General features: G+C 42.1%; 1 protein-coding gene across 1 annotated transcript in view; it reads right to left on the bottom strand.

Annotated features, from left to right (window-relative positions):
* CUBN (cubilin) overlaps positions 1 to 13,269 on the bottom strand; it is a 304,407-nt gene that overhangs the window by 47,120 nt on the left and 244,018 nt on the right. The window contains exons 45-49 of the mRNA XM_069959738.1: positions 11,942 to 12,120; positions 10,808 to 11,017; positions 10,535 to 10,675; positions 8,829 to 9,010; positions 7,104 to 7,275 (exon numbers count right to left, since the gene is read on the bottom strand). Of these exons, the coding sequence (XP_069815839.1) occupies positions 7,104 to 7,275; positions 8,829 to 9,010; positions 10,535 to 10,675; positions 10,808 to 11,017; positions 11,942 to 12,120 (884 nt within the window). The remainder of the gene's footprint in view (positions 1 to 7,103; positions 7,276 to 8,828; positions 9,011 to 10,534; positions 10,676 to 10,807; positions 11,018 to 11,941; positions 12,121 to 13,269) is intronic.

Raw genomic sequence — 13,269 nt, forward strand, 5'->3', positions numbered from 1 at the left:
TACTGTGTATACTATGTGTATGTATATATGTACTATGTGTATACTATGTGTATGTATATGTGTACTATGTGTATACTATGTGTATGTATATATGTACTATGTGTATACTATGTGTATGTATATATGTACTATGTGTATACTATGTGTATGTATATATGTACTATGTGTATACTATGTGTATGTATATATGTACTATGTGTATACTATGTGTATGTATATATGTACTATGTGTATGTATATATATGTACTATGTGTATACTATGTGTATGCATATATGTACTATGTGTATACTATGTGTATGTATATATGTACTATGTGTATACTATGTGTATGTATGTACTATGTGTATGTATATATGTACTATGTGTATACTATGTGTATGTATATATGTACTATGTGTATGTATGTACTATGTGTATACTATGTGTATGTATGTACTATGTGTATGTATATATGTACTATGTGTATACTATGTGTATGTATATATGTACTATGTGTATACTATGTGTATGTATATATGTATTATGTGTATGTATATATGTACTATGTGTATACTATGTGTATGTATATATGTACTATGTGTGTACTATGTGTATGTATATATGTATTATGTGTATACTATGTGTATGTATATATGTACTATGTGTATGTATATATGTACTATGTGTATGTATATATGTACTATGGGTATACTATGTGTATGTATATATGTACTATGTGTATACTATGTATGTATATATGTACTATGTGTATACTATGTGTATGTATATATGTACTATGTGTATACTATGTGTATGTATATATGTACTATGTGTATACTATGTGTATGTATATATGTACTATGTGTATACTATATGTATGTATATATGTACTATGTGTATACTATGTGTATGTATATATGTACTATGTGTGTACTATGTGTATGTATATATGTACTATGTGTATACTATGTGTATGCATATATGTACTATGTGTATACTATGTGTATGTATATATGTACTATGTGTATACTATGTGTATGTATGTACTATGTGTATGTATATATGTATTATTTGTATACTATGTGTATGTATGTATGTACTATGGGTATACTATGTGTATGTATATATGTACTATGTGTATACTATGTGTATGTATGTACTATGTGTATGTATATGTGTATACTATGTGTATGTATATATGTACTATGTGTATACTATGTGTATGTATATATGTACTATGGGTATACTATGTGTATGTATATATGTACTATGTGTATACTATGTGTATGTATGTACTATGTGTATGTATATGTGTATACTATGTGTATGTATATATGTACTATGTGTATGTATATATGTACTATGGGTATACTATGTGTATGTATATATGTACTGTGTATACTATGTGTATGTATATATGTATTATGTGTATGTATATATGTACTATGTGTATACTATGTGTATGTATACATGTACTATGTGTATGTATATATGTACTATGTGTATACTATGTGTATGTATATATGTACTATGTGTATACTATGTGTATATGTGTACTATGTGTATACTATGTGTATATGTGTACTATGTGTATACTATGTGTATATATGTACTATGTATGTACTATGTGTATGTATATATGTACTATGTGTATACTATGTGTATATGTATATATGTACTATGTGTATACTATGTGTATGTATATATGTACTATGCGTATACTATGTGTATGTATATATGTACTATGCGTATACTATGTGTATGTATATGTGTACTATGTGTATACTATGTGTATGTATATGTGTACTATGTGTATACTATATGTATGTATATGTGTACTATGTGTATACTATGTGTATGTATATATGTACTATGTGTATACTATGTGTATGTATATATGTACTATGTGTATACTATGTATATGTATACTATGTGTATACTATGTGTATGTATATATGTACTATGTGTATACTATATGTATGTATATGTGTACTATGTGTATACTATGTGTATGTATATATGTACTATGTGTATACTATGTGTATGTATATATGTACTATGTGTATACTATGTGTATGTATATATGTACTATGTGTATACTATGTGTATGTATATATGTACTATGTGTATATTATGTGTATGTATATATGTACTAAGTGTATACTATGTGTATGTATATATGTACTATGTGTATACTATGTGTATGTATATATGTACTATGTGTATACTATGTGTATGTATATATGTACTATGTGTATACTATGTGTATGTATATATGTACTATGTGTATGTATATATGTACTATGTGTATACTATGTGTATGTATATATGTACTATGTGTATACTATGTGTATGTATATATGTACTATGTGTATACTATGTGTATGTATATATGTACTATGTGTATACTATGTGTATGTATATATGTACTATGTGTATACTATGTGTATGTATATATGTACTATGTGTATACTATGTGTATGTATATATGTACTATGTGTATACTATGTGTATGTATATATGTACTATGTGTATACTATGTGTATGTATATATGTACTATGTGTATACTATGTGTATGTATATATGTACTATGTGTATACTATGTGTATGTATATATGTACTGTGTGTATACTGTGTGTATGTACTATGTGTATACTATGTGTATGTATATATGTATTATGTGTATGTATATATGTACTATATGTATACTATGTGTATGTATATATGTACTATGTGTATACTATGTGTATGTATATATGTACTATGTGTATACTATGTGTATGTATATATGTACTATGTGTATACTATGTGTATGTATATATGTACTATGTGTATACTATGTGTATGTATATATGTACTGTGTGTATACTGTGTGTATGTAGTATGTGTATACTATGTGTATGTATATATGTATTATGTGTATGTATATATGTACTATATGTATACTATGTGTATGTATATATGTACTATGTGTATACTGTGTGTATGTATATATGTACTATGTGTATACTGTGTGTATGTATATATGTACTATGTGTATACTATGTGTATGTATATATGTACTATGTGTATACCTAGTGTATGTATATATGTACTATGTGTATGTATATATGTACTATGTGTATACTATGTGTATGTATATATGTATTATGTGTATACTGTGTGTATGTATATATGTACTATGTGTATACTATGTGTATGTATATATGTACTATGTGTATACTATGTGTATGTATATATGTACTATGTGTATACTATGTGTATGTATATATGTACTATGTGTATACTATGTGTATGTATATATGTACTGTGTGTATACTGTGTGTATGTACTATATGTATACTATGTGTATGTATATATGTATTATGTGTATGTATATATGTACTATATGTATACTATGTGTATGTATATATGTACTATGTGTATACTGTGTGTATGTATATATGTACTATGTGTATACTGTGTGTATGTATATATGTACTATGTGTATACTATGTGTATGTATATATGTACTATGTGTATACCTAGTGTATGTATATATGTACTATGTGTATGTATATATGTACTATGTGTATACTATGTGTATGTATATATGTATTATGTGTATACTGTGTGTATGTATATATGTACTATGTGTATACTATGTGTATGTATATATGTACTATGTGTATACTATGTGTATGTATATATGTACTGTGTGTATACTATGTGTATGTATATATGTACTGTGTGTATACTATGTGTATGTATATATGTACTGTGTGTATACTATGTGTATGTATATATGTACTATGTGTATGTATATATGTACTATGTGTATACTGTGTGTATGTATATATGTACTATGTGTATACTATGTGTATGTATATATGTACTATGTGTATACTATGTGTATGTATATATGTACTATGTGTATACTATGTGTATGTATATATGTACTATGTGTATACTATGTGTATGTATATATGTACTATGTGTATACTATGTGTATGTATATATGTACTATGTGTATACTATGTGTATGTATATATGTACTATGTGTATACTATGTGTATGTATATATGTACTATGTGTATACTATGTGTATGTATATATGTACTGTGTGTATGTATATATGTACTATGTGTATACTATGTATATGTATATATGTACTATGTAAAGCAAGAAATTTTTAAAAATATGCTGTCCCCACTACTAACAAGCAGTTAAATGAATATATGGGTATAAGTGGTGGACTACACACAGAAGCAAGTGTTTATTCAGTGAAAGTGTGGTACATATATACAGTGTATGCAGGGGGCATTATTAGTTCATGGCGGCACCTCTGGGGGCATTATTAGTATATGGGGGCACCTCTAAGGGCATTATTAGTACATGGGGGCACCTCTGGGGGCATTATTAGTATATGGGGGCACCTCTGGGGGCATTATTAGTACATGGGGGCACCTCTGGGGGCATTATTAGTTCATGGGGGAACCTCTGGGGGCATTATTATTATATGAGGCACCTCTGGGGGCATTATTAGCTCATGGGGGAACCTCTGGGGGGCATTATTAGCTCATGGGGGGCACCTCTGGGGGCATTATTAGTTCATGGGGGCACCTCTGGGGGCATTATTAGTTCATGGGGGAACCTCTGGGGGCATTATTAGTTCATAGGGGGCTCCTCTGGGGGCATTATTAGTTCATAGGGGGCTCCTCTGGGGGCATTATTAGTTCATAGGGGGCACCTCTGGGGGCATTATTAGTTCATGGGGGAACCTCTGGGGGCATTATTAGCTCATGGGGGCATCTCTGGGGGCATTATTAGCTCATGGGGGCACCTCTGGGGGCATTATTAGCTCATGGGGGCATCTCTGGGGGCATTATTAGCTCATGGGGGCACCTCTGGGGGCATTATTAGTATATGGGGGCACCTCTGGGGGCATTATTAGCTCATGGGGGAACCTCTGGGGGCATTATTAGCTCATGGGGGCTCCTCTGGGGGCATTATTAGCTCATGGGGGCTCCTCTGGGGGCATTATAGGCTCATGGGGGCACCTCTGGGGGCATTATTAGCTCATGGGGGCACCTCTGGGGGCATTATTAGCTCATGGAGGAACCTCTGGGGGCATTATTAGCTCATGGAGGAACCTCTGGGGGCATTATTAGCTCATGGGGGCACCTCTGGGGGCATTATTAGCTCATGGGGGCACCTCTGGGGGCATTATTAGTTCATGGGGGCACCTCTGGGGGCATTATTAGTTCATGGGGGCACCTCTGGGGGCATTATTAGTTTATCGGGCACAGCAGGGGATCCTACATACAGGGGGCACAGCAGGGGATCCTACATACAGGGGGCACAGCAGGGGATCCTACATACAGGGGGCACAGCAGGGGATCCTACATACAGGGGGCATCCCACATTCCTACTCGCTTTACTGCACATAACACCACACAGCGCAGTTACTATGGGAGCCGACAGGAGGGAGAGAGGGAAGGAAGCTGCTAGAAATGGGCGGAGCCGGAGATGTTTGTCTCGCAGGTTCTAAAAAGATGAAAAGTATCTGGAAGGAATCATCCTGGAGGTCTGGGCCGGATGGAGAGGAAAAGGGAAAGTGAGGCCTCAGATCAAAGAAGACGTCACCTTTCACTGTATGACGGTTTTCTTATTTTGTAGAACATTATTTAGTAGGGGCGCCCCGAGGGGGAGAAGGTTGGGAAGCACTGCTGTATACTATACACTGTATATATGTACCACACTTTCACTGAATAAATATGTGTTTGACACCGGTTACTCCTGTGTGTAGTCCACCACTTACTTTATACCCATATATTCATTTATATGTACTATGGGGGACATCAAACTGATTGCGCCTGTTTTTAGTCTAATATATCGAGTTTGCGCTCAAAATAAATCTAATATGATTTATGAAGCTTTTTTAGACAAGACTATCCAAATACGATTCGACTTTTTGAATTAGATTTTTTGTTGTTAATTAGATCAAAATTGCGCCAGAATTCTTTTTTAGCTAAATTTATTAACTGCTCAATTTTTTTTAAAGTCGCATATATTGGCGCATCGCTACGTCTGCTCCCAACCAGGTGAATCTATTAGACTAATTAAAAGACCATTATTTTTAAGACACATTTACTTTGCTATTAGACAATTACATAAATTATAACATATAAGACACATTTACTTTGCTATGAGACAATTTACATAAATTTGACTAAACACATAAGATTGTAAATTATACCAAAACATCTTTGACAAAATTGTGTTTTTAGATTTGTTAGTAAATATCCCCATTGTGTCTACACTCCGGCTGGGGTTCCATAGAGGGCAGCACTATGTAAGTTCCGTAGTAATCACGGCCGTTGTTGCAAATAGGCATAATTGTAAATAGGCAACAATAGCCGTGATTATTACGTAGCTTACGTAGTGTGAACATAGCTTTGGGGAAATCCGATGCATTCTTCGCCTGTCTAGTCTAGCTTTACTCTAATTACATTGTTAATAAAAGTTGTAAAAAAGTGAAAGTGATTTTTGAAGCTGGAAGCCAATGGTTTCCCATGAATCCCAGACGGCCTCACTGGTCAGAAATGTTGGATTGTTCATGGTCTGGATGCTGCTATTCCTACATAGGGGCTGATGGATCTCCATTCTTGGTGGAAAGTTGACCTCATCTGGAAGGTTATAATCCATTGAAGTCTATGGGAGACGTGAAAGTGGCCGAGTAAGGTTGCTTGACTGTATCCATATCTCCCATAGAATATAATGGAGAGTTACTGCACATGTGCAGCCACCTCTATGTCAGGAATGGAAGTCTGGGCTCCCCACTCCTTGTTGGCTTCCTAGAAGTCTGTCCTCCAATGCTCGGACTGCTCGAGCAGTAAAGCTACAGCACAATCTGCGCGCGTGTTCTTACCATGTGAACACAACCTTAAAGGTCAACCCCGGACTGAGATGTTAATAGCAGGACCAGACGTTGGTATCATTGCCATATGGGGAGCACATGTGACCGTCTCCTTGTGTCCTGGTCTCCTCCTTATGGCTGTGTGATTGGTACCGGACCCATGATAGAGGGATGGGGTAGTATGGAAGGCTTTCTAGACAACATCCAAATCTTCATTGTTTACCTGCATCTTCCATTGAAGTAAATGTAGCCCTGAATCCTCCGCTGGATACGGAGCCGTCTGTGGTAAATCTTATCCTCATGGTGTTGCCGGAGGACCTGACTGTTGTATCTGGGGCTATGTTACCGCAGAGCTTTTCCAGGAGAGGTGACCGACTCTGATAACCATTGTATACCTGCGATCCGAAGGACGAGAAGCGGCATTGTTACTGACAGAACATGGAGCGAAGAAGGAGAAGATTTATCATTAATCATTCCTATGATTCACAGAGCGTGTGTGTTTTCACCCACAAGTGACTATGCCAGGCCTACACCTTCAGACTAGGCCTCCTAAGAGACTATGCCAGGCCTAAACCTTCAGACTAGGCCTCCTGACAGACTATGCCAGGCCTAAACCTTCAGACTAGGCCTCCTGACAGACTATGCCAGGCCTACACCTTCAGACTAGGCCTCCTAAGAGACTATGCCAGGCCTAAACCTTCAGACTAGGCCTCCTCAGAGACTATGCCAGGCCTAAACCTTCAGACTAGGCCTCCTCAGAGACTATGCCAGGCCTAAACCTTCAGACTAGGCCTCCTGACAGACTATGCCAGGCCTAAACCTTTTAGACTAGGCCTCCTAAGAGACTATGCCAGGCCTAAACCTTCAGACTAGGCCTCCTAAGAGACTATGCCAGGCCTAAACCTTCAGACTAGGCCTCCTGACAGACTATGCCAGGCCTAAACCTTCAGACTAGGCCTCCTCAGAGACTATGCCAGGCCTAAACCTTTAGACTAGGCCTCCTAAGAGACTATGCCAGGCCTAAACCTTCAGACTAGGCCTCCTGACAGACTATGCCAGGCCTAAACCTTTAGACTAGGCCTCCTAAGAGACTATGCCAGGCCTAAACCTTCAGACTAGGCCTCCTAAGAGACTATGCCAGGCCTACCCCTTCAGACTATGCCTCCTAAGAGACTATGCCAGGCTTAAACCTTCAGATTAGGCCTCATCAGAGACTATGCCAGGCCTACCCCTTCAGACTAGGCCTCCTAAGAGACTATGCCAGGGCTACACCTTCAGACTAGGCCTTCCTAAGAGACTATACCAGGACTACACCTTCAGACTAAGCCTTCCTAAGAGAACATGCCAGGCTCCTCAGAGACTAAGACAGGCTTAAACCTTCAGATTAGGCCTCATCAGAGACTATGCCAGGCCTGCACCTTCAGACTAGGCCTCCTTAGAGACTATGCCAGGCCTGCACCTTCAGACTAGGCCTCCTAAGAGACTATGCCAGGGCTACACCTTCAGACTAGGCCTTCCTAAGAGACTATACCAGGACTACAGCTTCAGACTAAGCCTTCCTAAGAAAACATGCCAGGCTCCTAAGAGACTATACCAGGCTTAAACCTTCAGACTAGGCCTCCTCAGCTATAATTTTCTCATTGGGGCTTATGAAGGGGTATAATGTAACAGAAGTCTTATCATGGCAGCCATTGAAATGATCCCAGCTGCAATTACAGCCCACTGACGCAATCTCAAGACCAATGGCTGTCATTTAGCTGTCTAGATGCAGTGGTCACTATTGAATGTAGCATCTAGGGGGTTAAACGACCGGGATCAGGGGTAACTTCGGGGTCGGTCACTGACAGGAAATATTAACTGTAGCTGCCGCCTGCCATGTATGAGGCCCCTCCACACGTCTCCAGTGCATACACCCCGTACCCCATCAATAACCCTCTTTACAACTTACAGCCACATAGTCGTAGTTACAGTCCTGGTGTTCCTGCAGCTGTAGGTCATGGATGGTCAGCGTCACCCGTCTGCCCTCCGGCACCGTTATTCTCCATTCACAGACGCGGTTATGAGGATACAGGTTGGGGTAATTTGGAGAATTTATTTTTCCGGTTATTCCATTGATATCACCCCCACATTCTGTAAGATAGAGCATGGATTCTGCATAATCCCGTACAGTATGGTAAATGATCATACACAGGGTCCGACAGAGGAAGAGGAAGAGAACACCATCTGGTGATGACTACACCTGAGATGCAACACCAGGCCAGCCCATGAAGATGCAACACCAGGCCAGCCCATGAAGATGCAACACCAGGCCAGCCCATGAAGATGCAACACCAGGCCAGCCCATGAAGATGCAACACCAGGCCAACCCATGGAGATGCAACACCAGGCTAGCCCATGGAGAAGCAACACCGGGCCGGCCCATGGAGATGCAACACCAGGCCAGCCCATGGAGATGCAACACCAGGCTAGCCCATGGAGAAACAACACTAGGCTAGCCCAAGGAGATGCAACACCAGGCCAGCCCATGGAGATGCAACACCAGGCCAGCCCATGGAGATGCAACACCAGGCCGGCCCATGGAGATGCAACACCGGACCGGCTCATGGAGATGCAACACCAGGCCAGCCCATGAAGATGCAACACCAGGCCAGCCCATGGAGATGCAACACCAGGCTAGCCCATGGAGAAACAACACTAGGCTAGCCCAAGGAGATGCAACACCAGGCCAGCCCATGGAGATGCAACACCAGGCCAGCCCATGGAGATGCAACACCAGGCCAGCCCATGGAGATGCAACACCAGGCCAGCCCATGGAGATGCAACACCAGGCTAGCCCATGGAGAAACAACACTAGGCTAGCCCAAGGAGATGCAACACCAGGCCAGCCCATGGAGATGCAACACCAGGCCAGCCCATGGAGATGCAACACCAGGCCAGCCCATGGACTCCGCTACTCACATCAATGGGAGAAGGTGGAGAAATAAAGTGATATGTCCATATTTTGTGCAGTTACGCTGAAGCTTCTATTGAAGTTTATGGAAGCTTTGAAGGGGGTTATACAGTAGTAGAAACACACTTTCTTCCAGAGACAGCCCCGCTCTAGATGTCTCTAAATCAGGTGAGGTTTGCAGTTAAGCTCCATTCACTTCAATGGATCTGAGTTACAAAACCTGTACCAACCTGGAGACAAGAGCAGTGCTGTCTCTTGAAGGAAGCGGCCATGTTTTTTAATGCTGGATATCCCCATTAAACTTTGGCCTCCTCTTGGTGTCTGCATCTCAGAGAGACCCCACTATGGGCTTTATGTGCTCCTTACTGACCTCTCAGTCTAGTCATCTATAGAAGTCAGGGATGGGGAACCTCCCGCTCTCCAGCTTTAGCTTTGGCCGTCCAGGCATGATGGGAGATGTAGTTCTGCATTGGCTGGAGGGCGGAAGGCTCCCCTCGGCTGCATTAGGGGTCAGTATAGACGTCTGGTCAGGGATGGGGAACCTCCCGCTGACAGGCTCCCCATGGCTGCATTAGGGGTCAGTATAGACGTCAGGTCAGGGATTGGGAACCTCCCGCTGACGGGTTCCCCATGGCTGCATTAGGGGTCAGTATAGATATCACACCTGCTCCATATGGGATCAGGAGTCGCCCCAGGTCTCTCACCTTCCGTGCTGGCTTCATAGTGGAGGCGGAATCCCTTCCCATTCACAGATCCGTCGCTGAAGAATTTGACATAGGCGAAGCTATCGGAGGTCGTGACCTCATCGGGTGCCACGTTACCGCAGAACCTTCCCAATAGGTTTCCTGTATAAATAGGAACAAATATCCGGTTACTCTTTCTATCCAATGATGGTTGTTCCATCGCACAATACTCCAGGGCCGGACGTGTCTAACAAGGACGTCGTTCTAGTATCCAGCCTGAAATTAAGAACCAACCTGATGCGTTATATTCCCGGATCTCCACAAAGTCACTCGAACAGTTGACTGAATCCTGGAGATCCAGAGACTGGAAGCCGATAGTCAGGTAATGTCCGACCGGGCCGCTCAGGAACCATTCACACCACGAGGAGTCTGGGTAATTGTGAGAGGGGAAGCCAGGACTCTGGATGATACCGCTCTGCCCATACAGGCTTCCTCCACAGAGCGCTGCAAAGAGAGAAGACATGACATCAGACCGGGATACATCAGCAGATGTGATACACCCAGAGGGAGAGGTATCCGACCCATCAGATGTGATACACCCTGAGGAGTACGGTATCCGATCCATCAGATGTGATACACCCAGAGGGATAAGTTATCTAACCCATCAGATACATCATCAGATGTGATACACCCAGGGGGAGAGGTATCCGACCCATCAGATACATCATCAGATGTGATACACCCAGAGGGAGAGGTATCCAACCCATCAGATGTGATACACCCAGAGGAGTACAGTATCCGATCCATCAGATGTGATACACCCAGAAGGATAAGGTATCCGACCCCATCAAGTACTCCTCTGGGTGTATCACATCTGCGGATGTATTTGATGGGGTCGGATACCTTATCCTTCTGGGTGTATCACATCTGATGGATCGGATACCTTACTCCTCTGGGTGTATCACATCTGATGGGTTGGATACCTCTCCCTCTGGGTGTATCACATCTGATGATGTATCTGATGGGTCGGATACCTTATCTCTCTGGTTGTACCACATTTGATGAGGTCGGATACGTTACTCCTCTGGGTGTATCACATCTGCTGATGTAACATATCCGACCTCATCAAATGTGGTACACCCAGAGAGATAAGGTATCCGACCCTTTAGATACATCATCAGATATGATACACCCAGACTCCTCTGGTGGCGGTTTATCTTCTCCAGAACAGAAAGAGAAGGCGTCAGAAGATCAGCATGTGCCGGGAGAGAGTCAGGAGACCCCCATACACATGGGCGTCAGGTCCCGGTGGAATGGTTGGGTTCAGCTGACACATGGTTAATATGTATGGGGGCTTCTAGAGGCTTCCAAAGCTACTACACAAGCACGCAGCCCCCTCCCATAGTGGTCAGTCAGGTGGGATCTTACCAATAGAATACTGAGCCTTAAACCCGGCACCGGGTGCACTGCCATCTGTCCTAAACCGGAGGTACATGGCAGTGCCCAGCGATTTATAGGTGACTGGCAAAGCGTTCCCGCACAATTTTGCGAGGAGCCGACTGTTGGTGTTGGCGCCATCTCTTATCTCCAGGAAACTGTTACTGCAGCTGAGAAAGAAGAAGACGCCGTCATTATGTGAGGATTATATCATGCCAAGAGATGTGTATACTAATGGTGAGGGAGGGGAGGCACAGCCTGGCATCTAATCCTCACCCCCTGCCCTTATGCTACATAGTCCCCAGTCATGTCTGAAAGCACTGCCTGGCATCTACCCCTCGTCCTCACCCCCTGCCCTTATGCTACATAGTCCCCAGTCATGTCTCATGGCACAGCCTGGCATCTACTACCCCCTCGTCCTCACCCTCTGCCCTTATGCTACATAGTCCCACTCATGTCTCATGCTACATAGTCCCCAGTCATGTCTCATGGCACAGCCTGGCATCTACTCCCTCGTCCTCACCCTCTGCCCTTATGCTACATAGTCCTCAGTCATGTCTCATGGCACAGCCTGGCATCTACCCCCTCATCCTCACCCCCTGCCCTTATGCTACATAGTCCCCAGTCATGTCTCATGGCACAGCCTGGCATCTACCCCCTCGTCCTCACCCCCTGCCCTTATGCTACATAGTCCCCAGTCATGTCTCAAGGCACAGCCTGGCATCTACCCCCTCGTCCTCACCCCCTGCCCTTATGCTACATAGTCCCCAGTCATGTCTCAAGGCACAGCCTGGCATCTAACCCCTCGTCCTCACCCTCTGCCCTTATGCTACATAGTCCTCAGTCATGTCTCATGGCACAGCCTGGCATCTAACCCCTCGTCCTCACCCTCTGCCCTTATGCTACATAGTCCTCAGTCATGTCTCATGGCACAGCCTGGCATCTACCCCCTCATCCTCACCCCCTGCCCTTATGCTACATAGTCCCCAGTCATGTCATTTTGAAGGAAATCTGTCACCTACTTTTTCTCTTACTGATTAGTCAGATACAAAACTTCTTCTTTTATTCTAATCTGTTTCTATTTCTGACTAAATTTTTTATTTGCCTTTTGTACATTGTTATGGGGGCGGCCATCTTGCCTGGGCTGTACATAACAGCATTTAGTGACATGCTTTACAGCAAGACTCATGGACATAGACAACAATAGACAGACTCGGTGAGCCATTACTGAGCGCACTCTGTGACCTGTGAAGAGGTCATTCCACAGGGAGCTGCTATTGTCTCCTCTATCTCCTGGTGTCACATGACGCTGCAATGCT

This window comes from Dendropsophus ebraccatus, chromosome 2, assembly GCF_027789765.1.
Source record: "Dendropsophus ebraccatus isolate aDenEbr1 chromosome 2, aDenEbr1.pat, whole genome shotgun sequence".
NCBI classification, from domain to species: Eukaryota; Metazoa; Chordata; class Amphibia; order Anura; family Hylidae; genus Dendropsophus; species Dendropsophus ebraccatus.